This window comes from Pelodiscus sinensis, chromosome 14, assembly GCF_052426305.1.
Source record: "Pelodiscus sinensis isolate ZL-2025 chromosome 14, ASM5242630v1, whole genome shotgun sequence".
Lineage (NCBI taxonomy): Eukaryota > Metazoa > Chordata > Testudines > Trionychidae > Pelodiscus > Pelodiscus sinensis.
Window position 1 is genome coordinate 9,408,937 of NC_143065.1, and position 27,876 is coordinate 9,436,812.

Below are 27,876 nucleotides of genomic sequence, written 5' to 3' on the forward strand. Positions count from 1 at the left end.
GGATGTTTGTGAGCTAATGGTATTAGAGGTGATAATTGGGGAAGCTATCTTGGTAATGGGTAAGATAGTTTGAGTGTTTGTTCATTTCTTCTCGGAGAGTGTCGAATTTTAACATGAATGACAGTTCAGAGGATTCCCTTTCAAGTGCAGATGTAAAAGGTCTTTGTAGCAGAATGCAGGTGGTTAAGTCATTGAGAGAGTGTCCTTTCTGGTTAAAATGGCAAGAAACTGTTTTTTCTTTAAGTCATTGAGAGAGTGTCCTTTCTGGTTAAAATGGCAAGAAACTGTTTTTTCTTAACCACCTGCATTCAGTGTACGGCGAGGTGGCCAGAGGTACAGTTTATCTCATGTGTACAGCACATGGCCCTGGTGAAGTGTGATATGTGGTGTTAGAGGAATGGCTAGGTCAGTGTTCAGAGCTGTGCTGTAGGGTTATGTCACGTTGTTATGTTCTTGTACACGTCTGAGGTGTATGAAAATTATGTATAGAAGTGTGGAGCCTGACGGTGACAAATCTGATGCAGGACAGTGTTCCCACTGTGTGTGTCTGAGCATTGCACTCAAACAAAAGTACCTTAACATCGCATGATTAAGCTTGCAAAGTTAGGAAATTCAGTTCAGGTTGTCTGTACAACCCTAATTTGCATCCTTTTTGCATGTGCCTTCAGTTGCCTGGTCATATACAGGTTGATAGCTGTCTTGTCAAATTTCAGCCTGAATGGTTAGTTTGCAGAGTTACGCTCGACAGAAAACAGGGTCTTATAATGGGAAGTGTCAGATCACTTTAACAGGGAGCCCTGTTAGCCCCACCCAGTGTGTGGGGGGTGTGAGAGAGATAATTGTAAGCATGTGGGGATATGCAGCACAGGTTTTATTGCCAGGAGTTTGGGGCAATTGTTCCCTCCTGGGACATACCTGCTTTTCCTGGGGAGATGAGGGTTGGGGGTGTAGAGGTTCCAGGGAGCCAACAGGCAGGTGACTCAATTAAGGTGAATTATAAAGAATGGGGTAGAGAGTTCCCAGAGCTGGTGGCTATTCTGTCACATTCACCAACCCCACACAAAATAGCTTCTATACCCAGAAGCCAAAACACCATTCCCAGAAAGCAACCCAGCCTTAGGCCTCCACCCGGACACCCCAGGCAAACTTGATGAGGGTTACTGAAAAACTGATTCATCACGCAAGCAAGTTCTACCAATCCCAAAGGATCAGACACATGACCACTCATAGAATCATAGAGCTGGATGAGACCTCAGGAGGTCATCAAGTCCAGCCTCCTACCCAAGGCAGGACCAATCCCAACTAAATCAACCCAGCCGAGACTTAAATGCCTCTAGGGATGAAGATTCCACCCCCTCCCTAGGGAACCCAAGTGCGGGACTCTCCTCTTGTCCTTGTTGAACCTCATCAGATTTCTTTTGGCCCAATCCTCTAATCTGTCCAGGTCACTCTGGACCCTGCCCTCCAGCATATCTACCTCTCCCCCCAGCTTAGTGTCTTCTGCAAACTTGCTGAGGGCGCAATCCATCCCCTCATCCAGGTCATTAATAAAGATGTTGAAAAAAAACGGTCCAAGAACAGATCCTTGGGGCACTCGGCTAGAAACCTACTGCCAACCTGACATCGAGCCGTTGATCACTATCCGCTGGGCCTGACGGTCTAGCCATCTTTCTATCCATCTTACCGTCCATTTATCCAATCCATACTCCCTGAACTGGCTGGCAAGAATATTGTGGGAGACCGTATCAAAAGCTTTACTACAGTCAAAGTATGTCATATCCATTGACTTTCCCATATCCACTGAGCCAGTTACCTCATCATAGAAGCTAATCAGATTGGTCAGGCACGACTTGCCCTTCGTGAATCCATGTTGACTATTCCTGATCACTTTCCGCTCTTCCAAGTGCTTCAAAATGGATTCCTTGAGGATCCTCTCCATGATTTTTCTGGGGACTGAAGCAAGGCTGACTGGTCTGTAGTTCCCTGGATTGTCCTCCTTTCCTTTTTTAAAGATGGGCACTATATTTGCCTTTTTCCAATCATCCGGGATCTTTCCCGATCTGCATGAGTTTTCAAAGATAATGGGCAAAGGCTCCTCAATGACATTTGCCAACTCCCTCAGTACCCTGGGCCCATGGAATTGTGTCTGTTTAGCTTTTCTAAATAGTTCCTAACTTGTTCTTTCCCCACCAAGGGCTGCCCACCTCCTTCTCATACTGCATTGCCTAGCGCATTTTGTCTGGGAGCTGACCTTGTCCATAATGACAGAGGCAAAGAAAGCATTGAGTACTTTAGCTTTCCCCACATCATCTGTTACTAGGTTACCTCCCTCATCCAGTAAGGGCCCCACACCCTCTCTGATCACCCACTTATTGCTAACATGCCTGTAGAAACCTTTCTTGTTACCCTTCACATCCCTTGCCAGCTGCAATTCCGATTGCGCTTTCGCCTTCAGAGCCGGTGTCCGCCTGTGCGCGTCAGCCAAGTTGTGGAAAACATGTGGGTCCTATTTGAGGTGGGAAGGAGACAGTTATGCTATCACCACATAAGCTAATTTGTGCAGCAGCTATTTGTTGGCTTTGAAAAGATGTACATAGTTTGCAGACAGAAAAGCACAGCTATCCCTGAAGTTCTCTGACTATTTTCGCTTACAGGTGTGATGTGACATGGATTCTGGAAGAGCCAGTATTTTCCACTCTTACAGAAAGTGGCATCAGACATCAGTGTACAATATAGCACTTGTGTAGGCTTAGAAAGATATTGTCTAATTGCATTTCCATCTATCTGTAGGCTGGAACAACTCAGAGATTCCACTGCAAGCAGCTCTTTAGTCTAATGAGCATTCAGGCTGGAATGTTTTTAACTAAGAATAGAGGCTGCCAGTCCATAGTAGGAGTTCAAATTGCATGTGAGGGGGAAGCGACTCTGTTATTATTCTCATCTATTATTTTTGTTAAAACTTAGGCAATCTACATTTCAGTGGCGTTCTGTGTCATTCCTAGAAAATGACCTTTACTTTAATTTAAAACCCTTGCAACGTTGTTAGAGTTGATTTACGTGGCCAGCTATGTAGCCACATCTGTCCTGTTTATGGGTCCGAGCCAAACCCTGTTGTAGTCAGTGGAAGTCTTTCAGCTGACTTCAGTGGGCTTTGGATTGGCTCCTAAATAGTGTCAAGTTCTGGTCATTGAAACAGCTGTTTATAAATTGCACTGAACTGCTGCCCTTTGAATGCAACTAAAATAGCCCCCTCTGATGTGAAGGAAATCTAGTGGAGTGCTTTTGTATCTCAGCCAGCTGCCAACATTCAGGAGCTGTTTTGAGAACCTATCTAATTAGGTGTGTACATGGTATTTGTCACACACAGGAGATGCTGCTGGCTGATTTACTTTCACTGGAAAAATTAAACCCAATCAAGTGGTGTCTGTAACATTTTTATGCTAATTCTAATGACTTGCACTTTGTGCTTCTCTGTTCCAGGGGTGATTTCATGTCAGCGGAATCGTTAGCGCAGATGTTTGAGGGGGCCTTAACATGGGAATTCCCTGCTTTTCCACAGAGGACTTTGTTTCCATAGAGAGACTTAATGGGGACCCCGCAGCTCCCAAATAAAAAAGTACTAGCGTGCTGCTCTGGGTTTAATTTTCCCCACCTTTCTTAGCATGCAAAACCATGATCCTCCATATTAATTTTTCTTAGAGACAAGCCAATAGGCCACAGCTTTGGAGCTGAAAACGCCTGCCATTGAATGATGTGCTGAACAGTTCTAAGCCAATTTAATGATGAGAGAAACAGAGCTGCTCTCAAGAGCTAAGCGTTTTTCTTGCCAAAGAGAGAGGTGGCCAGTGATAAAGTGGGTGATTTAAAGGAAGGTAGTCAGTTCATAACTAGAATGGAACCGAAATGGTCATAAAGGCTGTTTATCGGAAAGCACTCACTACCAGACGGTGTAGTTAACAAACTAGTTTATTAACCTGTTTATAGGTTGTGTGTGTTTATCCCACGCATGTGTACATTGACGTACATTTTGGGGGTAGAGGTTGTGAAAAATAAAAATTAAACGGTCATGTATAGAAATGAGTCTTTTACTCACAAACTTAAACAAGAAACAGCTAGTGATCTCATAAATGAAAGTATTGGCTGCTTTGGCGCTGGCACTCTCGTCTGGAGTGCTTTCAAGAACTTTAGGTATGTGTGTCTCGTCTGGCTCATAAACACACAGAAGAAAGCCAGCAGTTGTGAGGCTAGATGTTGGCTCCGTTTGTTCAGGAGTAAGAGCTCCATGATAGGTTGTTTTTTCCCATTTTTGGAGTTGATCTTATTAAGAAAATGTTCTTAATGACACAATTGTGAAAGGATGTTAGGAGGATTCCATTTCATTGTACTCTCGAAACTGGGGGCCAACTCAAAATTTCTGCAATAGGATATTTGACACAAGCATCCCATAATGTTAAGGGTCTGTGATATTGGCCAACCAGGTGCCAGCTCCTAAGTTAGTTGTGTTTGCATTATGCCATCTGTAATTCACCAGACGAGAGAGAAGTATTGACTAGCATGACGCACAGACTCCAATGGAAGATGTTATGTTGTACCTCACAAAGAAGGCCCATTGATATGAGGCAAACTGTTGTGGAACAAAAGAAGGACAGAAGATTTTGATTAATGCTCTCTCCCTGCTTCCTGGAAGAGCGAACATGAAAGTCAATTCCGCCCATCCGCAGCTCGAAACAGAAAGGGGGAAGGAATGAAGAGGAAGTGTGTGCCTACTGCTTGGACTCTTCGGGGGCAAGATTTCTCTGTAAAGTGAAATGTCCCCAGCTGCTTAGCCTGGCTTGTCCCTAAGGGACTTAAATAGCTTGCTTATTTAGAGAAGCTTCTTTTCGCTTTTAACGTTAAGACTGTAACTCATTTGTGTGTCTGTTCACCTGCTTAACCTAGGTAACTCTTCTTTCCTTTCCTCGGCAATAGGAAATAATACCAGATTGGCTACAAGGTTGTCCTGGGGGTAAGAGCTAAGTGCAGTTGACCTGGTCTAAACGATTGGCCCTTTGGGATAGGGCGTTACCTGAATACTGTTGTGATGGTTGAGCCACATGGTCAGGTATCACAAAGGCAAGCTTCCCTGGGCAGCTCTGTGACTCCACGGTGGCAGGTGATTCCAGATCACAGTGCTTTGTATCTCCTGTCCCCCAGACTCCAGCACAATTTGTCCTTGTTGCTTTTGGCGAGATGTCTCTTATTGCTCCAGATGGATTGAGGACACGCTGTCTTGTGTTCGGGAGGTAGGGGTGGAAATTAGTCTCTGTCGCCTCTCTCCTCTGTCAGAGTGCCTGCAGCCCCTCTTCTCTGGGCTTAGACTGCTTCTGCCACCCAATGTCCACAATAGCCTGGTGGCCTCTGAGTCTCTGGGGGGAGATTCTGCTGGTTGCACATTTTACTGTGCTGAGGTACCGGCTAGTGAGGGTTTTCTCTGCAGGGTGCTGTGGGCTCTCCAGCTTGTTGCTCACATTGATAGCATCTTGGGCTCTTTTTTTTTTGTTAAGCAGGGTTGTGTTTACTCCCCTGGCCCAGAGATTGGAGTTCTTGCCCGGAGAGCAATTCTCTCCATGTGTTTGTGTATAAAAATATAATCTCCACATACGCTGGAGGATTTCTCTGCTGTTGCTTGGATCCTTAACTGAAATGCTTTTGTCATTTAAATCATTGCTCTGGGGTGAGGCTAGGGAGGAGGGGGTCAGGATGCAGGCTGCCGCAGGGAAAGAAGGCAACACTAGACCCCTCTCACTACAGCATCTTGGGGACAGGTGAGAAGAGCCTTTCCCTGACTGCTGCAGCTGCATGGGCAGGCCAGGGGTGAGGGTCAGACCGATAGACAAACTCTCTGAAATATATAGTAGAGATCTGTCCTTTTCTCCATCCCTGCCCCTGGCCGGTCCTATGGAGTTAGAGCTGTTCTGGTCCCCATCTCTAGTCCCTTGCTGCCCTATTGTGCAGTATAACTGTCCCTCCTATCAGACCCCTCCCTTCTCATTTTGTGAGAAACAGTCGCATCCCAGGACATCCCATGGTCCTGGCACCACCAAACCCTGACCTTGCTTGATAAGAGGAAGCTGCAAGCCACATTTTTTGGTCTTACCTCCTCCTCGTTTAGGGGGAGTTCTTGGACAAACAGACTCACAGACAGACAGACAAACTCTCTCAAATGTATAGTAGATATTGGAGAGGATCTCAATTTAATTTGGATGGTCCTCCCACATTTTGAGGTGAAGGGAGTGTTTGCTGAAGATGACAGCAAAAGTTGAATATTCTTGTGCGTTGATTAGAAGAACAGAAGAGGGCAGGCCAACAATTTGGGAGAAAGGGAAGTTTTCTGATGCTGTCGTGTATTGACTAAGATTTATAGGCTTATCCTATCATGCCACTTTTCACGTACACTGACACGGATGCCTTGGCATAACTAAAGTGCAGCAATGCAATGACATACAGCCCACGAGAGCAAGATGGAGATCTCAAAAGCTGAAATTACTCTCCTCCTCCTCCTCCATTTTCCTACCTCCCTCTGTTCCATCCCCTGTGTTCAACTGCTCAGGGTAAAGAGGTGAGCTTTGCAATTAACCCTGATTGGATTGGGGGCATTTTGGGGTGGGAAGGAGAATTCCAAACCTGTGGGACCCTGAGTGTTTTGTCAGCAGTGCTGCCTCCTGTGTTCTATGAGAGCTCCAGCCTCTAGCATGTCTGCTCTCAGCTTTTGGTTGGGGAGCTATCAGATCAGCAGCTTCTCCAGAGAATTACTGGGTTGCCAGTCCCAAGCTTTCAGAAATCATGGATCAGGCCCCTCCCCTGGAAGAGATCTGATTAAAAATCAGGAGATTTAAAATAAATATATTTTGAATGATTTTTACTTGCCTTACGTGTCTGAGCATTTAGGGTACCCTTGGTTCATGTTTCAGGCTTTTCTCTGCCAAAGAAAAAGGAAAAAAGTAAATACGAAAGCTGAGATTCATGTCTAATCACTTGCCTCCAAAGGGACTTTAAAACACCAGGCAACACGTGGTTGAGCCATGTGTTTGTCAACGCACGGGCAGTTCATGTGTTGTGTGAAACACTCCTTCTGACGATGCACATGTGGAATCAGAGAACACTAGAACCGGAAAGAACCTTGAGAGGTTGAATCCTCACGGCAGGACCAAGCACCACGTACGATATAGCTGGAAATGTACAAGAAAGTTCCAGGGGTGAAACACAGCTCTTTGAGCACAGTAAAATGCAGTGTGAATGGAACTGGTGGGATTGTCCTTTCCTGCCCACATCAAGCCTCTAAGCAAAGAACAGTGCCTGGCGAGAGTGCATAACGCCTGGATGCAAAGAGCACTGCCATTGATTGAAAATCAAAACGAGTAGATTAGCTAGTGACTAACTTGGAAAATTTCAGAATGAAGCAGTCCTAGTAGGCTTCATGGAGACTTAACTAGGTACCTGGACGGTGTTCTTTACTGGGATGGTCGTCCCTAGATGCCTGTTCTGAGAGCAGAGTCCCATTGGTGCGGGACGTACACCAGTGTTGCCAATATTCACAATTTTATTGGGGCTGTGCTGATTTTCGGTGGGTGTTTAAAGCAAAGCTGCCGCCATGAATTTTCCCTTGTCAAGAATGCCCTTTGCTTCCTTACAGTCTGTCTGCCCCGGGGAAGGGGGAGGCTGCCCATGGAAGGGAGCTTGTCCTTAACCAACTTGGCTGCTGCCTCACTGTTTTCAGTGAGATGGAAGTGATGCCTGATGGCAAAATGGCGGCCCTGGGACTGGGCAGGACAGGGATGGTGAGGAGCAGCAGAGAGACAGTGAAAAGGGCGTGAAGAGAGCGAGGGGGAGCAAGTGGCCAATCTAGGAGTTCGGGGGGAGAGCTGGTGGAAGGGAGGAAGTGTGGAGGTGCTGCCCAGCGGGCGGAAGAGGTAGAGACGGGAAATGTTTCTTGCCAGAGGCCAGTCCAGTCCCACTTTGTTTTTACTCTGACCGTGTTGCTCATGTGACTGATTGACACGAGTTTCAAGTGATTTGATATCTGTATCAGTAACTCATCAGCCCTAAACAGCAACAGACTGTGAGCAAGTGTGACTCGTGGTGTGGACCGTAGGTCAGTGCAGTGGCGCTCGAATGATTAGCCAGCCAGTCCTCCTTTTGTCAGAGGAGGGAGTTGAGGCAGCACAGACATGGATGGCAGGTCCCCGTCGTAGAGTCGAGGGGTGAGTGGGTATTGGGAGTCTCCTGACTGGCTAACGAGCACGATGCATTTTGTGTATTGACTTTTCAGGTTTACTAGCAGAAGCATAGAGGGGAGTGAAAAAGTCGAGAGAGAGAAATAACAATTTGGGGGAAATTAAATGTCATGCTGCTTGGCACCAGTCTCCGGATTTGGGGGGTCTGACTCATGAGTTTTGATCTCTTGTGATTGGCTGCACTGCGAAAGACAAAGAACCGCTTATAACAAATGGTAGGAAAAGGAAGAATTATCTCTAAGCCTTTGCATGGCAACGGTGGCCCATGTCAATGAAATGACTTGACCAAGGTTGCTCAGGGAGTCTGTGGCAGAACAGACTATATAAGCCAAGTCCCAGTCCAGCGTGTTAACGCTTTTTTAACCGTAAGCATCATCCTTCCATGTCTGCAGCAGGTGTTAGTGTGGTGAGTGCTCTGGAAAACCTCAGAAATAAAATGAGTATGTTAGCTCCCCACTCGTCTTGGTGGTCCCACCAGGCCAGCAAGTGAGGCACACGGAAATGAAGAGCATGGAGCAGTCCTGATAATCAGGACTTAGGCTGCCAGTGTAGATGTGGAAGGCACATGCTTGAAAAACTGAAGTTGTTTAAGTTAGTCTGAAGCCATTGAATAACCATTCTGGCCTGGTCTGCTCTTACATTTAGGTGAACCTCACTGCCTTACCCAGGGCTGGGAAAAACTTTGCACCGTGTATGATGTAGTTACATAGACTCAACCTTTGCTGTGAACCCAGCTAGAATTCTTGTGCGGCCTAGCTACTACCTCTCGAGGGTGGATTCAGTTCAGGGCTGGAAACTTCTCTGTGCCTGCGGCAACTCTCCACAAGAGCTGCACTGCTCTGGCATGGGTAGTGCAGCCATGCCATCAGTGTTTGAATTTCGTTTGAATTTCGTTTCCTCGTAAATGAAAATCTGTGTCTGGGCTGACACTTGATATGCCAAGTTATCGACTGGTTGAAATTTAAACATCTCTAGGATGAATATAAAATGTACAAAGCCCCCGTTGCTTCCTGCATGCTCAGGGCTATGCAGAAGCTGTTGGAAAGCGTCACAATCCTAAAAGGAAGAAGTAGGTAAAAAATAATTAAGGGGATTACTGGAAATAGTCAACTGACCATGGACCATTACAAACCTGCTGGCTCATCTGAGCTGTCTTTGCGGCTTCCTTCAGTATTACAAACACCAAGCAAGACGATCTCTTTTCCCAGTACTTCCCTCCTTTCTCTGCACAGCTAGAAACCCGTAAAGAGAAGGCGGACCAGTAATGAACGCCTTCCATCTTCTTAAGCCTTGCAGAGTCAATTCATTTCTGCAGTAAGGAAGGTTGTTCCAGATGGACATGAAAACCACATTTCAGAGCTGTTCTGCTAGCTTGGCTGCCTTCCAATTGGCAACAATTTCAAACCCTGCAGGAGCCAGGGCTGCATTTCTGAAAGTGAAGTCATTAATGGCAACTCTTGCTGCTCTGCTCCCCAGCCTTCCTCCTCCTCCTGCAGACTTGGCCAGGGTGGTAGGAGAAATGGATCACAGCTCTCCTCTTTGACTTGTGGCCTTATGCAGCGGTGACCTTAGGGGTTTCTAAGTCCTTTTGTCTCTAGTCCTTTGTTTCTGAACAGTACGTGGAGGACCAGCATTGAGGGTCCGTATGTTGTAACCTGTCTGGAGGGCACTTGGTTTGCTTCGAAAGGGATCTGCCCCAAGCGTCATGCTTGAATTAATGGTGGCTGTGTCTGCCCTCCAAGTGGGATAGAGGCATGATTTCAGCTCTGCTGCATTAGTGCAGGCATTTGCCGCAGGGACAGAAGGGGTTGTCCCATTACTGCAGTAAATTCACCCTCTCGAGAGGAGATGGCTATGTTGACAGAGGAATTTTTCCATTACCTACTGGTGGGCAAAGTTTTTGGCCGGAGGGTCTCCTGAGGGTGTGGGATTTGTTTCGTGTGCCATAAATGCCCCCACAGTTGGGGATGAGGCTTCTGTAGGGGTGCAGGCTCTTGGGCGTGGGGAGGGGGGTTGGGAGTTTGGGGTGGGGCTCCAGGCTGGGACCAAGGGGATCAGAGAATGGAAGGGAGATCAGATCTGGGGTCTGGATGTGGGGGTTATGAGGGCTCTGGTTGGTGGTGTAGACTGTAAGGTTCATGAGGCTTTTGAGGTACAGGAGGGTGCTCCAGGCTGGGACTGAGGCCAGAAGTGTGGGCTGGAGTTTGGGGGGCAGGCGGAGGCATGTGGGCAGCACTTACCTCAAGCAGCTCCCAAAATCAATGGCACATTCCTCCTCCAGCTCCTACAGGGAGGCGCTGCCATGCGGTTCTGTGCACTGCCTCACCTGCAGGTGTTGTCCTTGCAGCTCCTATTGGCCCTGGTTCCCAGCCAGTAGGAGCTGTGGGGGCGGTGCTTGAAGCGTGGGCAGCACATGGAGCCCTCTGGCTGACCCCTAAGTAAGGAAGACACGCTGCTGCTGCTTCCGGGAGCAGGGCGAGCCCCTGACCCCGCTTCCCAGCAGGAATGCTAAAGTGGGTCAAGTCCCAGACTCTGCCCTCCAGCGGGAGCTCAAAGGCTGGATTAAAATGGCTGACAGGCTAGATAGGACCTATGGGCCGTAGTTTGCTCCTGCCTCAGGTCTATACCAAAGCATAGGCTGGCTTAACTACATCTCTTAGGTGTGAATTTTTCACCCCCTGAGCACCACAGCTTGTTGACCTACATTTTAGAAGTAGACGCCTTTGAGACACACACAGAGATTTGTGATATAACCTTGTTGGGTCTAGATCCATGGGTTTATACCCTGCTTAAGAGATTTCTGCACTTAATGATGTGCTTATATCCTTTCAGGTTAGAGCAAGGAAAATACTTTTTAATAGTTAGCAGCTAGAGGAGAAGGCAGGGAAGGGGCTGTGCCTCCTGAACACACAAGTTGAAACCAGAAACCGCCTGTTTCTAATCTGGATTCGTAAAATGGCTTTTGGTAAATCGGTCTCTTCTGCTTCAGTTTCTCCTGTTGTCAATTAGAGAGGGTTCTACTTCAACTTGCACCCACAGTGTGAGCACTAATGAATTAACGTGTGCAAAGTGGTTTGCAAATGGGAAATGCAGAGCAACTCTGATTTGTTACAGTTAAACACATGGCTAGGCATGCAGGTATTTTCACTGGGGTCTGTTCACCACTCACATTCATCATAGCTAAAAAAGTGTCTTTTGTAATTAAATGCCACTGCACCGATGTTTACTAATATTTGAGCTCTTGGTAAGGAGAAAGAACCCGGAGTGAATGAAAGCCATGTGTACTGCATCTGATTAGCTGCTGTCAGAAGCAGGCAGCTGATGGATGATGCCCTCTCTTGCTAATGTTTCATGCACAGACGTAGAAGCAGAACTTGTACTTAAAAGAAGAAATGTGTGTCCCTCCAAGGCTGGCAGGAGGCTTTCAGCCACACTACCCTGCAGGAGTCACTGCCTTTCACGTGCAAATGTAAAAACCCCAAGATTAGTCTACAGCTAAGCAGTACTTTATATCTGATTTCTGACTTCTCTGCTATCATGTGGTGCCATTGTTCATAGCACAGAGATCTTTAAATATTAGAGCCTTCATTCTAATGCAACATTTTCATGGATTTTTTTCTTTATTTGGTGTTTTGTCCTTTATTCCCATTGCTTAGGTGATCTGGTTAGTCACATTGCAGTTATTATTGTATCAACAGCTGGAGTTGGTTGGGAATCTTCTTATGGAACTTCCTGTGTTGAAAAGTGCAGATTCATCAAAAGCAAGACCTTCAGCAGAAGTGTTGAATTCAGTGAATTTGCATTTAGGTAGAAAGAGAGAAAGCATTTTTGGAATAAAACATTTTGATTTTTACTTTTCAAATGACTTTTTTTGCTCCAAAATGAAATCCTTAAAAATCAAAATGGAACATTTTCATTGATATGAAATAATCCTTTCCTGCTAATTTTCATTTTGTGGAGAATTTTGAACTGTATCGTTTCCTTTGGTCCATTCTGAGATTAAAAAAAAGTCATGGAATTTCCCACAAAATGGAAAATCCATTTCCCACCCAGCTCTTGGCACACAATTGTTGATAGAGAGCCAGCTATCTCTGCATGTGAGAACGGAGTTGCCCACTGATTGGGAGCCATGGGGAGGCCTGCCAGCTCTCACGATTTCCTTGGGGAACCTCCATCTTTAAACCAAAACAGTATGTCATACTCTGGGGGGAGTCTGCATCAAAATAGGAAACATCCCGTGCCCAATATTTTAAAATTCTGCAAAATTCGGCATATTTTATGTTTAACTCAATAATCACTCTGGTTTAAATTATTTTAGTAATTTATTTCAACAATAGTACAGAGGATGGAGAATGGAAGTGAGGAGCATTGGAGGGAACCCCCAAAGCTCCGTGGTCTAATAGTAATGTAGCTAGGTTTGATCTTTTATTTCTAGTCTATTTATACCTGCCTCTGGAATATCCACCACATGCATCTGACGAAGTGGGTCTTTGCCCACAAAAGCTTATGCTCCAATAAAACTGTTCGTCTATAAGGTGCCACAGGACTTCTTGTTGTTTATGCAGATTCAAACTAACATGGCTACCCCTCTGATATTTATTTCTAGTCGTTAGTCGACAAATATCTGTAGCCAGATGCTTAGTGTTGCATCATGAGCAACTGAAGAGCAAGTTCAAACATAAGCAACTGAAAAGCAAGGAATCAAACTATCTGTATTACTGCTGGCCATCTCCAGAAAGATCAGTAATAAAGAGTTCAGGGACCACATTTTGAAAGGAAACTTTTTTAGTTCAAAAATTTAGGCCGGTTTTAATCATAAGCATGTTTAGGCCAAGTTGTCCTTTACACCACACTAGCGATGTGAAGGAGCCTTAACACTTACACCTGTTTTATACTCCTGGGAGAATTCACAAAGAGTGGGAACAATTCACTAAGCAGTGAGGCTGTATAATTTGCTTTGCTTGAGGGGACAGAGCAAACCCCATACGTATCTCCTCAGAAACACTCCGAAGTCCTTCCCTTTCACATCCAGAATACTGCAGTAGTGAGTGAGAGGGACAGAGTCTCTCTCTCTCACATGTGAAAGATGGCTACCCAGCTCTCAGTAGTGGTTTATGCCTTTACTGGCTACTCCGAGTGCCTGGACTGACTTGCCTGCACTGTTTGATTGTTTTTGTGGCTTTCCCTTGCTTCCCTGTCAGAAGTCCTTTTTTTTCCAGGGAGACGCATGTCTGAGGGGGACGTGAATTCGGCACACACGCAGTAACGCTAAATTCCCCCTGAAGTCCTAGAGACTTGTGAGCTTCTATTGAAAACAAAACATCCTTACTCTCAGGTGCTCTTGTGAGGACCATTGCTGATGGCATCAACATAACTTACAACTGAACAGAAAATTTCCTTGTGAAATGTCCCAAAACGTGGCAGATTCTCACATGCTTCACACTTGTTCGTTCTCACCTAGACGCGCACTCTTATGTCAGTGCTCTGCCAGGAGATATTGGCAGGCCATTCTTTTTTAAGAGTAGTGTGCACTTTAAAAACAGGACCAGAGATTATTTCCTGATCTCAGGTGTCTCCCACTAAAAATGCTCATGTGAAAGATGGCTGCTGGGCAAACATTGACTCTCGGGTAGATTAATATAGTCAAGTTCCCTCCCCGCCTTTACGGGAAACAAATTGCATTCTAATCACTTCTATGACTCATGTCTCTAAATGGTTTAAAACCTTTCTATATTTTAACTTGAGAAGATGTCTTATTTTCAAAAGCTGGGGAAGGAGGGTCATTGGAACTTTGTCCATCAGCTGATGATCTGGCACATAAGAGAGTCTTTATTTTGGAAATAAAGTTAGGGGGCAGATCCTCAACTGGAAGAAATCAGATATCTAAAGGTATCAATAAAATTACGCTGAGTGACTGGGTAGCAGAACAAAGCAGTAAAATATTGTGCTAGACAGAGATGAGCTACCAAGACAGTGCTATAATGTCTGAAATGAAATCAAACGTGTTGGATGTTATTTCTTAGTTGTGTTACCTTTCAGCCCTTAGGACAGTATTTCCCAGCTGCCAGGACCCAATGAAACAGTAAGGGCTTTTATTGTTTTCCTTTACAAGTAAATCCAATAAAAGCAGCCCACGTTTAGTCCATATCTCCTACTGGATTTGTGTTGCGTGGTTCTGTTTTAGGAGTATGTAATGGGCCGGAGTGTGGACAGTAAACTGTTGCATGATTTTCATGTCAGCATTGCAAACTTATCACATCGTTTGGGACAGCCAGGCAGAACAGAGAAAACATGGATGAGTGTGGCATATTTTCCTTGATTTTGTGCCCAGTGTTATATATAGTAAACCCCAGGTAGAGAAGATAAAATAGGGGAAAAGTGTTTCTCTCAGAAAAGTGACTAATGGCATCTTTGTAAGTGTCTAGATCCCACAGAAATAATTTAAAGGGTGAAGGTGGTTGAATATGTAAGATGCTCTGGTTTTCTCTGATGTTTAAACTAAGGAACTATTTAATCTCTTCTGCAAACCAAAAAATGATGGCAGAGCACCGTCCCAAGAGCTAGCCCCATGGTGTTATAAATTTTGAGAAGTTTTATATTGATGTCACACAAAACCATTGGTGCTTCTGTTCACAGCCTTGGCTCTTGGCTTTGAAATAAGTCCCTTGGCATTGCCCACAAGTTGTCCCTTGGAGCAGCTGTGAACGACGTGGCATGTTGAGGATCCTTAACTTCCGCATCTTATTTCTGGGACACGTCCTTTTGCTGACAACTTTACCATCTGAGCTCTCTTCTCTCTGTCCTTTAGAAAAGGAGAACTTCTGAGTTTTGTAAGCTCAGAACCCTGTGTTATGTTAATACATTTCTCTGTTCTTACTGCTTTTATTTCCCCCCAGGAGGAGTATAGAGCAGAAGGAATCAGCTGGCACAACATCGATTATATTGATAATTCTGGCTGCATAAATCTTATCAGCAAGAAGCCAACAGGCCTGCTCCACCTGCTGGATGAGGAGAGCAAGTGAGTATGAACATTTCTGGGTACCACAGTGGCTTGCAGGCATGTGTCCAAGCTCCAAAGGCTCTCACTGCCTTCCCCAAATGATTTGTGCACTGGGCAAAAGGAGAGGTGCAGGGTAGGTGAGGGAATATATTTTACTGGGCCAACTTTGGTTGGCGGAAGCTAGAAGCGTTTGAACTGCACAGAACTTTTCCTCGGGTTGCCATGGATGATAGTTAGATAGAGATCTCCTTACCTCTTCTAATACTGGGAAAGGCAGATGTTGGAAATTCTTCTTTCCTGATTTTTTTTTCAGAATTTGTTTAAAGCAGGGATGTCCTGGGGGGAGGGGCACCTGCTCTCTTACTGAGAGCTGTTACATACACAGCTAAAATAGCCCATTTCTAGCGGGTGAGTATGCCATGTACTTTTGTAGTGTGCATGCTGAGAGCCAGGCTGAAGACATGTACCTGTCTGCAGGTACGTGTGGGGGAGGGATAGCTCAGTGGATTGAGCATTGGCCTGCTAAACCCAGGGTTGTGAGTTGAATCCTTGAGGGGGCCACTTAAGGATCTGGGGCAAATCTGTCCAGGATGGTGCTTGGTCCTGCTGTGAGGGCAGAGGACTGGACTCGATGACCCTTCCAATTCTATGAGAGAGGTAGATCTCCGTATAGGTATACCTCTGAGCTCTAGATAACTGCAGGTATCTGGAATTGTGCCGCTCTGAATGCCATCACAGACAGCTGTGTGCATGAGAACCCTTTTGCAGTTTATTCACTCTAGACTCTAGAATTCTAGGCTATCCTAGATAGCGGCAATCGAAGCTGCATCGAATGTGTCTAGTATGTATGTATATAAAGGGGTGTGTTCACATAGGTGTATTGCCAGGTGTATTGCCGCTTTTAATAGGCATAATATCTGCAAGCACAGAGAAGGAGAATGTTCCCTGTTAATTTATGGTCTGTCAGCAAGGGTGTGTTTTGTTCTTTGACTTCACAGCTGCCTTCATTTTTTTCTCCCCCTCTTTATCCAGTTTTCCACAAGCCACAAACCAAACGCTACTAGACAAGTTTAAGCGTCAGCATGAGGTGAATTCTTACATTGAATTCCCAGCCGTGATGGAGCCTGCTTTTATCATAAAGCACTATGCTGGGAAAGTGAAATACGCTGTGAAGGTCGGTCACAATACCTCTTCGTTTGCCCTTATGTTAGCTGAAATGCATGTTAGCTGTGGCTGGGAACCAGTACACCCAAGACTGCACCGGGGTGAATAAAAATTAACTCTGTTATTTTCAGCTGGAGTTCAGGCAAAAAAATGTGTGGCGCTGCAGGGTCCGAATGTAAAACCACTGCCAGGTGCTAGATGGGGTGTCAGAGCAAAGGTGTAGGCACAAATAGAGAGCAGCAGGATGCCTGGAGTGGCTCCCAAACCTGGGTGTCAATCTCACGGCAGACTGGCAGGAAATAGGGCACAGCCCCCAAACGGGGTGTAGTCTGTACTTAGATTTCACAGACCAGGTAACAAACGTGAGTTTTGCAGGCATGGAATCACAGGCTAGGGCATCCTGGTGTGACTGACCACACCAGGCCAGCCTGCCTCTGCAATAGATGGTCCCTTGCACCGAAAATCACAGTTGTCCGCCTACTTGCAGTCCCAAACAACCAGTCACATGCCCTAGGTCAGTTGTGCCTAGGGTTGCCAACCCTTCTGCGTTGGCCGGGGTCTCCAGGAATGAAAGAAGAACCTTTCATTAACGCATGTGTCATGTGATGAAACCGCCAGGAATACGTCCAACCAAAACTGGCAGCTGTTGTACCCTGCATCTCTCACCAGACAACACTTGGAGTCGGCCCTTTCATCAACTAGCTAACAGTTCATTCCCGAGGGGAAGGAAACGAGAGTTCTCTTTTGGCTTAAAGAGGCTGACACCCACACATGAGTCACAGCCTTAGATTCTAAAAGGTAATAGAAACATCAGTGATATTACCCAGGCAACCCAGGCTAACCTAGGCAAAATAGCCTGGGGCGCTTTTGCTTATGCCTAGTGATACTGGGCCCTTCAGAGTCCAAACAACAAGAACCACCCAGTTTCTCCTTGTCTCTCTGTCCCCGAACTGGGGGGTACAGCACCCCTCTCCTGTGGCCATAGAGAGGTGCTTCTCATCTGACCCCAGGCTGCTGCAGTGGGAGGGGGCTGGGGTAGTCCTCTTCCCCCTGGGGCAGCCTGCCTACTGAACCCCTCTTCCCCAGCCCAGAGCAATGATTTAAATGAAGAAAAACAAAGATTGAGGGAAGACCCCAAGCAGTGCCGGGTAAATCTAGTAGATGATGATATTCAGACTTGCCTAACAGTGCTGTGGCACTGAAGGAGAAATGTGGAATTCTCTCAAAGACATTCAGGTTTACAGTGCAGTGTGGACCCGCAGGCCACAAGCCCAGATCTCTCTGACTTGGCTTATTTGGTAATGCAGATATGCCCACAGGCTGCCTTTGAAACACCAGAGGATATAATGTGCCATATACTTCTTGTTGCAGCTTCCCCTCCAAGTTACTGTTCCTTCTCTGAAGTCCTAAACTGACAGCTGCCAAGTTTAAACCATTATTCTGCTTGGAGGAATGGCTTGTAATCGCAGTTAACTGACACATAGTCCATGCAGCGTGCGTGCCTCGGGTAGACCTAACTTGGATGTGCATGGCACCACCAGTTCTCGGGTCACGGCACCTCTATCACAGACAGTATATTCTTTAGGGGTTACATACTAGAAATACAAGACCAACTGCATTTTCTTTGCTTTTAGTCATTGTACTATTAAACAGCAACTGGAGTTTTTGCAGGTGTCTAAGGAAGTAAGGAGCCCGTCTCCCTGAGGCATATTTGAAAATTTCATGCTAGTTCTTCCAGTCTTGATCCTGTTCACATTCAGGTCACTAAAAACATTGGGCTGAATCATCTTGACAGTGTTGGCACCTGGCCTAACTGAAGTGGGAGACTTTATAGGGGCTACAGTGTGTGTAACTGTGTACCCACAAGTCACAGGAAGTGGGCTGTGCTCATGAAAGCTCATGAAACTCTATTTTGGTTGGCCTCTAAGGCGCAGAGCCGGCCCAAGCTACGGGCTGACGAGGCTACCACCCAGGACTCCCCATTGTAGAGAGCTGCCGCGCATGCGCCCTAGGCCCGGGGCACACGAATGGCTCGGGCCAGCTCTGCTAAAGCGCCACAGGACTACTTGTTGTTTTTAAAGATACAGACTAACATGGCTCCCCTCTGAGACTTATTAAGAGTATTACATTTGTAGAGTGAACCATCAGTTTTTAGAATGTCTGTTTTATTAGACGTGTGCTGGACTGAGAATTCCATTAAATTGCCTTGGTACTGGAAGCTGTCACATACAGAATAACAATGAGGACTGTATAAATAAAAAATTGTGATATTACTATACCAAGAACAGTCAAGCCCCCTCCTCTTGTCTTTTTCGCTAGGATTTCCGGGAGAAAAACACAGATCACATGCGGCCGGACATTGTCGCTCTCCTAAGAAGCAGCAAGAATGCCTTTATCTGTGGGATGATAGGGATTGATCCAGTAGCTGTGTTCCGCTGGGCGGTCCTCCGAGCTTTTTTCAGGGCTATGGTTGGTTTTAGGGAGGCGGGAAAGCGATACACGGAGAAGAAAACTGGTGAGTAACAGAAATTGCCGTCCTATCTCTGTACGTCTTTGAATCTTAACTCTATATAATACATACACAATATGTCCCTGACTTCAGGTATTCCAGCATGGTTAAAATGTTACCTTGTCTAATTAACACATCTGCTCCTCTTCCTGATCACATGCTCAAAAGCTGATGAGTGGAATGGCTAGATTTCTGAACAGAGAGCAGTATGGTACTTCACACGTTGAATAACAAATGCAAGGAAGCCGTAGCAATTGGCAATGGCAGATTTTCGTTTTGATGTAGTTATGCCTTTTCTGTAGAATTCATTCTTATGGAAATGCGCATGATTTAAGTGGATGCTTAAAATGTTGAAGCAGTGAAAGGAATACTTTGATTTTTTTAACTCAATGGCTCCCAATCTTTTCTAGCATACAGACCCTTTTTCAATCTATTAAAATTTTTACGGGCGACTCTTCTCTCCCCCCCCCCCCCCCAAAAAAAAAATAGAGCTGTGCCTACAGCCTGCACATCCTCGGCCCACACTTCTTCCTGAGCTGCTATCCCTCAGCCCGCTCAAGGAGGAGCGCGGGCTGAGGGACTTGCTGGCTACTGGCATGAACCCTTTCAGCTCCCCACTTTCCATGGACCCCCTATAGTACCAACGTGGACCACCAGGGATCCATGGACCGCAGGTTGGGAACCATGGCTTTAACTCATAGCTCTTTTATGTTAGCATAAAGTCTCAAAACACAAAATAGGAATCTGCTGTGTAACTTTTCAGCCTGTTCACTCTATAAGCTGCAAGAGAGATTGTTCTCCTGTCTAGCACAAATTCATAGCTGTGTGGTCAGCTAGAACGACCCACCTGCCCTTGTGCGGGCAGTAAATTAAATGGAAGTAATGATGCATCATCATGCTGTGGCAGGCAATACTTAGCTGTGCTTGTAGAACATTTCTCTGCATAAAGCTATTCCCGAACAACAGGTACAAGCTGTTGCTATTAATTTCTGGGCACAAGCGGGCTTGAAATTCACAACAAAACCAGAACATCAGCAGGGAAATGTCAGTACAAAGTTAAAATTAAGCAAAGAACTACTCTTACTGAGTTATAGCTTGAAATGTTCATAGATTTGCATTGATAAAGTGACAGACTCAAGGATAAATCATATAATTATGAAAATCCACCCATTTAAAATAACTTTCTGTGCTCAGTGAGAATAACATCAGGCCCTTGGGACAAATCCTAAGAATAGCAAGAAACAAAACGAGCCTTCCGCTCTCCAGAATAGTGAGAAGAAGGCAGCCCTAGAAAGTATCATTGGAAAGATGCTCTGACAAATGAACTTGGGACTTTTCTTACAGTATCTGTACAGGGTTAAGATAGCGAAAGGTCCATGCTGACCATTGTAATCCTGGGTGATAGAGGGAAGAGAAGTTTCACCTAGAAAGCCCCCATCATGACGTGCATTAGAATAGCGGCTTTCTTGAGACCTAGTGCTAGGGGAAGCTGAGAAGGAAAATCCCTAGAAATTTAGTTACTTGAATAAATGTTCCGGCTTTCTCTTTTGTACTGTGGGGGGGAGGGTGTTGGTTCTTTTTTACATCTTTCTGATTGACACATGCCAGATGGATAGCTGGCTAGCCTATAAAGCACTCTTCAAGGAGAAAAATAATAAAAATAAAAACGCTAACTCTGGCGGCAAGAGCTATTGCCAACGCTGCCGTGCTAATTTCAAGCCCTGCTTCGCCCTCTGTCGTCTGCAATCACATCTGCCGTGTTAGTGTCCCAAGCAGTTAGCTTTCTGATTTCTCACTCGTCAGATTGGATGAAGAACTAAAATGACATATAAACAAAGAAAACCTGTGCGGTTTTCAGACAATTATGAGATTTGACATTTGCCTCTCGTGTCAGGACTAATTAGGACTTGATTTCAGTTGAAACACTTCTAAGCCTCTTTCAGAATAGTCCTCTCTAGTCCAGTCCATCCTGTACTCTTTGCATGACCACTTACAAATGTCTCGCACTGTTTCCTGATGGCCTTGTAATATTTATTCTCCAAATAAAATATTTCCACTGAGATCAAGAAGACTAGCATGAGCCGTAAACTCCCTGACTACTCTGTCATTTGCAGCTTAATTTTTCTTATGGCCACATTTAGAGATGTTGTCAAATAACTGATGTAGTTGAGACATAATGATGTCAAATGTACCACCTTTATGAAAGCCGGACTAAAAAGAGGAAATGTGTCACAATTATCTGATCAGATAAGTATCATCAGATAATAAATGAGCTATTATATGCTAGCATTGCTGTCCCTTATTTATTACACAGGGTAGCAATGAACTCTCACACAGCTGCAGAAACAGTACCTGTCATTCCATTTAAATTGCTTGGATGGTTAATCTGAAGAATTAATGATAATGTAGATTAGTGCATTTTATATTTTTGTCCACTTTTTAAAGTTACATTATGTAAGTGTGTAACTGTTCTGTTAGCAGCAATAGATTGCTAGTAGGTACCAGGGATGTACTAGTGTAGTCGATTAACCAATAAGCAAAAGCTTATAGGTTAATGCTACAGATGACATGCATTCCCCCCCACCACCTTGCCAGTACATTTTTTAGCAGGCTGGCCAGCAGCCCGCTCAGTCCTGGTTTGCTGTGGGTCCGGGACCTACCCCTGCTGCGGCTCTGCATTTCAAGTGTATTAGGAGCCGGGTGGCAGGCAGCTTGACTCAGTTTTGGCTCGTACTGGGTCCAGGAACTCAGACCCCTCCCCCCATACAAGGGCTGCTGCCACCCTGCTCTTTATCAGAGGCAGCAACACAGGGTGACAGGCAGCTGATCTGCGAGGGGAGCTGGTTTTTAAACTGGTTCCCCTCACAGACCAGCTTCCGCCTGGCAACCCCGCGCTGCTGCCTCTGATACAGAGGCAGCAGCACTGAGTGGCAGGGGACTCCTTGGGAATGGGGCCAGAGCGCACTGGCTGCCAGCACTACTCCCAGGCACTATAGACTAGTCGAGTAAGAATTCATGAGGATTAACCGATATTAGGCCAGGGCCCTAATATGAAGTGATGCTAGACCCAACGGTTAAATGGCAGCATCAATGCTCTTTCCTGAGCAGAGAGTGGTTGTCTGGCGTCCAGGCGCTAACACGTGGAGCTAATCAATGGCTTTTTCTCCATTTGTGAGGAAATCTCCCTTTGCCAAGAATACTTTTATGCACGGACATTTTCATTTCTGAAAACAGTTCTGTTTTTCTCTTTAAAAAAACAACGTTATTTTTTAAAAAGCTGTTCCTCTGTTACGGTGGCCACTTATCCTTAGAACCTTCAGAGGGGGAGCCGAGTTAGTCTGTCACAGGATAAACTGAAAAAAGAACAAATAGTCTAGTAGTACCTTAAAGACTGACAGAACATGGAGATGGGATCATGAGCACAGCCCACTTCATCTGAAGAAGTGGGCTGTGCCCACGAAAGCTCATGATCCCATCTGTGTGTTTTGTTAGTCTTTAAGGTGCTGCTAGTCTATTTGTTGTTTAATTTTATCCTTAGAATGACAGACTAGATGAGCCTTTGACTGCCACTTTGAGAACACTCCAATGTCGGTCGCTAGTGCCTGCTCCACGCGCAGCTGTGGCCATTCAAAGCTCTTGTAACTAGCACTCCGTTTCCTGTTTTTCCTTGATGATGATCCCTGGGCCTCCCTTCCATTCAGTTATCCAGACTGTAGCCATGGGGTAGCTTGAAATTCTCCATAACTCATAAAAGCATCCCAAATGGCAGTGTGTGAGAACAGGCATAAGCGAGTGAGCAGCATGAGCTGCAGGCTTATACATTTGACAGATTAGCTCTGTGCATGAGCACCCAGAAGATTGAGAACTTTGTTCTGCGGCACGCTTGCTCAGTGGATGCTGGTGCCTTTTGACTGCTGTGTGACAACGCACAAGAATCACAATGTGATAATCTAATGAACAAACCCATAGCGTTTATTCTCTGGGGATTGTTCAAGGAATCGCTCAAATGTTAGGTCCTAAAGTTTACCTGTGTTGATAGTTGTTAGGGCTGTTCCCCACTCTGGCTCTCCAAGGAGAGACAATGGGGCCCATAAGAGACCATAAATACCTTGCCTCTATTGGCTCTGATTGCAAAAACTTCCCAGAGTCACAGATGCACTGGCTCTGAGAGAAACAAAAGCTGCCACCCTCAAGTGATTTAAACCCTTAAAAAAACCAGGGAGGAACACCTGAAATCTTTCCCTGGGGTACCCAAGTTCTTTTACCACAAGAGAGCTTGAAAAAACAGAGAAAATGAACTGCAGTCTCTGATAGCTCACCTCTCAGTCTGAGGCATGCACACACACACGCAGACGGACCTCCGGTTTCTTCCCAGGACACAAGACTCATATCATTGCCTTCAAAAAAAGGATGATTTTATTATCAAAACAAATAAGGTCTACTTGGTAAAGCATACTTAGTTGCTAGGTGTTGAAGAGCAACTGAGTAAAACAAATTAAAACACAGTGAACATCTCTGGGTGCGGCCTAAGATAGTGAGTGGGGGAGGGAAGGCATGGATTCCCACAGAGAAGTTTAACCAAACAGCCAAATAAAGAAAAATACCTCTGCTCGCGATCCGTGCTTCAAAGCCCATGTCCAATATTTCTTATAGGCATGGTAATTCTGATTATTGCATCTGCTCCCTCCAGCCCTTAGCTTAGAAGACCAAAGGAAGAGCAGACCAGGTATTTCTGTCCAATTCAGATTTCAGCACTGTATCCCCATTGATTCTTCTGACCCCCTGCCAACACTCTTGCTAGCTACCTGAGTTTAACTCTTTAGTCACCAAGTGCTGGCCAGCACTCCTGCTATCCATCACAATAGTGCTATAAAATAGTGCATATTTCTAAGGGCTGCATATGTTTGGGGGTTTGTTTAACCTATCCTTTCTAGGGTTTAATTAGCAAATGCTGAACACACCGGGTGCAGCAGGAGTTGGAGCTCATGATACAGTACAGGTTTGCTAATAACATCCCCCACACACATACATTAACACCTAACGCTCCTCCCCCCTCCCCCAGCTCACGTACTGCTCAGTTTTAAATATTGATAAGAAAGGCTAGGTGTCTTACAAGCCCCTGTCCAGGGCCCTGCTGTGATTGATCAGAAAGTACAGTTGCAAAGCAGATTTAAATGTTGTCTGAAAAGCTGCATGTTTTCTTTGGATTACATTTTTTTCAGTGTTTTTAGGCCAAAAATCTGTACACTTTCCTTTTCCCTGTCTGAGGGCCTGTTGAGTTGTGTTAGCGAGACACAAATCTCAGTCCCATGTGGAGTAGGCTTTCCAAAACCTGGTGGTTGTTTTTTCCCCTTCCTTCGTTCTGTATCTGTCTTTCTTTGTGCCAGTGGTGTCCAGCGGCAGTGTGAACCCTTCTGTGCTCTGCTTTCAAACCAATCAGTGGTGGATAAACGAATACACTCTTCACTGGGAGCTTTTCTTTTCTTGCTGCACTGTTATAGCCTTGTATCGTAGCTTTTAGTGATGTTCTATTTATAACTGTGATATGTAGAAGCAGAGCAATGCTACTGTCTCAATTGTGTTGGCTACATGTCTCTTCTGGCCCAGTAGGTGTTTCTTACAGTGCTGCCAACTCTTTTCAAATTGAAAACGTGCAGATAACAGCTGGGGTAAAATATCGTGGTTGAAGGGGGAGCCCTTTCCGTTCCTTGTTTTCTAACTGAGCTTTCTGTGAGAGAGAATCAACAAATGGCGGTTAAATTCTAAAAGAAAAGCAGACATTTGAGTTGGATTTTCTTGAATCAAAATGAACTCAATTAAAGGGACATTGTCAAGTTTTTAGGATGCAGATGTCAGATTATTTCATAATTTGATGACAAATACCCTCACGACTAGTGGTTCTCAATCCATGGCCCATGGGGCACTTTTGGCCCAAACAGCAGACAGCTGTGGCCCGTGAGGCAATCTCAGGACCATAGAGGTATAGTATTGGATGCAGCCCACAATGGTAAGTAGGTTGAGGGCCACTGCTCTAGATGAATTTATTCCACATCCAACATAATATTGAACACCTCGTTGCTGACACATTTACAAAGAAAAGCTACTGTTTGGGAAAACTTACACGGATTCCGTGAGCGAAGCCAGTCATCCATAGCTTCCTCTTGGTTTTCTCTGGTTTGAGAAAGTGGGCTGTGATAAAGGATTTATGTTTCGGACTCGGCTGGCTGTGCATTGGTATTCAGCTAACAAGCACTATTCCCAGGGCAGTGCCCATTGCTGCTGCCATTAACGATGGGCCTGGTCTGCAGGCAGTGAAGCGAGCCAAAGAAAGCCCTGCCGACTTCTGGGGAATTAGCATCGTTACAAACCAAAAGGAAGAGAATGAATATTTGCTGAACAGAAAAATGACAGGTTGTTTTTTTTAAAGGGTCTTTGGGCTTCCAAACGGGCAGTACGAAAATGGTGTTACTAACATTAGCAAACTAATAATTGACAGTGTTCCTCTAAAGGGTTCAGATCAGTCTTGCTGATCATTCAAAGCGCCATCCTGGAACGCGAGGCGTAAGATATCATGCTGATGTAGGGTAACTTCAGTGCCTCATCATTCCTCAAATGGAAGCATGACATGTCCCACAGCAATTCCCTTTTGCTCAGCCATTTAGAAGGAGCTTCTTATTTATACAAGTAATACCTGCATAGCTGTTATTCCAGTTATGTTTGTTATGAAATTATCAGAGAACGTCCTGTGCCACACAGAGATGTCCACCGTAACTTCTGACACCAACTCCTTCCAGTCTCTGTTTGCCACCTAAACTCAGTGTCTGAAATGGCCGTTTCTCAGCCCTAGCACAGCCCAAGCTCACCTCTCTCCTCGTTCCTTTGTAGAATGGTGTGTCTAAACTACACGGCTCCGTTGATGGAGCCATGTAGATTAGGCTGATCGGCAGAGGGAAATGAAGCCGCGATTTAAATAATTGCAGCTTCATTTAAATTTAAATGGCTGCCACGCTGAGCCGACAAACAGCTGATCGGCTGTTTGTCGGCTCAGCGCACTAGTCTGGATGCTCCCACGCTGACCTGAAAGCCCTTTATCGACCTCCCCGTTATGCTTCGTAGGATGAGGTTTACCGGGGAGGTCGATAAAGGGCTGTCATGTCGACAGGGGAGTGTCCAGACTGCCCCGATCTGCCGACAAACAGCTGATCGGCAGAGCGGGGCAGCCATTTAAATTTAAATGAAGCCGTGATTATTTAAATTGCGGCTTCATTTCCCTTTGCTGAACAAACAAATCTACATGGCTCCGTCAACGGAGCCATGTAGTCTAGACATACCCGAGTAGAACTCGTATTTCAATTGAAATTGCACGTGTGTGGCTAAAGTAGAAGTAAGTGTGTGGAGCATTTAGGAAAGTGAGGTGTCCGAGTTGGTGACCCTACAGGTGAGGAATTGTGAAACCAGAAGCCAACCTGAGCTGAACTGAAGCAGAAGGGTTATTGATGGTACTGTAGCTAATAAAAGTAGAGGTCTGCATAATCACTGTTTGTAAAGGTTACCTTGCAGTGATTATACAGCTGATTGTGCTCTGGCTCATAATGGCTCTTGTCCAATGCAAGAGCTGGAATTTGTTTACTAAACAGGTCACAAGCAATAACGATGCCAACAGACCCTTCCCCCATGTCCGAGTGCAGGGAAATGTGTAGCCGAGTAAATGCCTGCAAAGATGTGGGTCAGTTGGTTTACAGTGTCTTTGGACACTGGTGGAGAGAGAGTTGTCTCCATGACCGTGCGATATGTCCTGACACCTTGTCGTGAGGGAACTGAAGTTAACCTGGGTCAGCGTTGTGCATTTTCATAACTGCTGCAAATAGCCTCCCTATAGTCCATGTACAGAAAGGAAGTGTGACGTTTGAACAATTTCTGCTCCCCATGGGCAGTTGGCAGCATTGTTCTGGAGTCTTTCCTGATTTCTGCTTATATAATCTCTTTCTCTTCTCTCCATTTTTTGTTTTTATTTTGCTTCCCAAGGGCATGATGATGCAGTGCCATGTGCGGTTTTGAAAAGTGTGGATAGTTTTAGCTTTCTACATCACCCAGTCCATCAGAGGAGCTTAGAGATCCTGCAGAGATGCAAGGAGGAGAAGTACAGTAAGGCTCCATATCCCACCATCCTCTCTGACATGACACTCACACATCAGGAAATGGAAACCAGGAGCATTCTGGGTAGCAAGGGGAAAAGGACACATGCAAAGAAACTTGCCGTGTAGCCCACTGAGATCACCATAAGCAGCTGCAGGAGGCCTTCAGGGAAGGATTTTAGCCAATTGGTAGCTAGGGTTTGGTTCTACAGAGATCTGGAATAGCCTCTCTGGCTTTCCTGTTCTTGTTAATGAGTCGTACAAAAAAAATCCAATATACATCTGTTTAATCATATGTGGATCCATTTCACTAATGGCTTCACAGTTGGTTCTCCTAAATAAGACAGTATTCTGAAGTTAGTAACACTTTTCATGCCATTAATTTTTTCGTGTTACTACTCTTAACCTAAAGCAAGTGTAGAGCACTTCGGAACCAGTAGGAATATTTCTAGTATGAAATAATATTGCTAGGATTTTACTCCAAGCTCTTCTGGATTCAGTCCTTTTCTTCTGTTACAACTTGATTTACCTCATAATTTTAAGAATAACTATGTCTGGAGAAAGTGCCGATGTCTGTTAAGACTTTCAGTTCCATGTGAGAACTCGTTAAGCTAGCGGACCAATACAGAGCGGGTGGGCAGAGATGCACTTGGTCTCCATTTCCTTGTCCTTACGCCTCTGTTTGTTACATAATAAACTAGTCCTGCATGAACCCACAGGCCTTTCTGCCTGTGTTACTAATTACTATGGCTAGACTCCTATCGAAGGAAGAGAAGGGAGTCTGGCAGCATGGAA

General features: G+C 45.3%; 1 protein-coding gene across 11 annotated transcripts in view; it reads left to right on the forward strand.

The window, feature by feature from the left end:
* The window catches only part of MYO9A (myosin IXA), a 309,520-nt gene that overhangs the window by 206,708 nt on the left and 74,936 nt on the right, over positions 1-27,876 (forward strand). For 10 of the 11 annotated variants that reach the window (XM_075897519.2, XM_075897517.2, XM_089781943.1 and 7 more), the window contains 4 exons: positions 15,170-15,291; positions 16,306-16,447; positions 18,757-18,952; positions 26,972-27,091. In XM_075897519.2, the coding sequence (XP_075753634.2) occupies positions 15,170-15,291; positions 16,306-16,447; positions 18,757-18,952; positions 26,972-27,091 (580 nt within the window). The remainder of the gene's footprint in view (positions 1-15,169; positions 15,292-16,305; positions 16,448-18,756; positions 18,953-26,971; positions 27,092-27,876) is intronic. The other variant, XM_089781942.1, reaches the window with a different exon arrangement.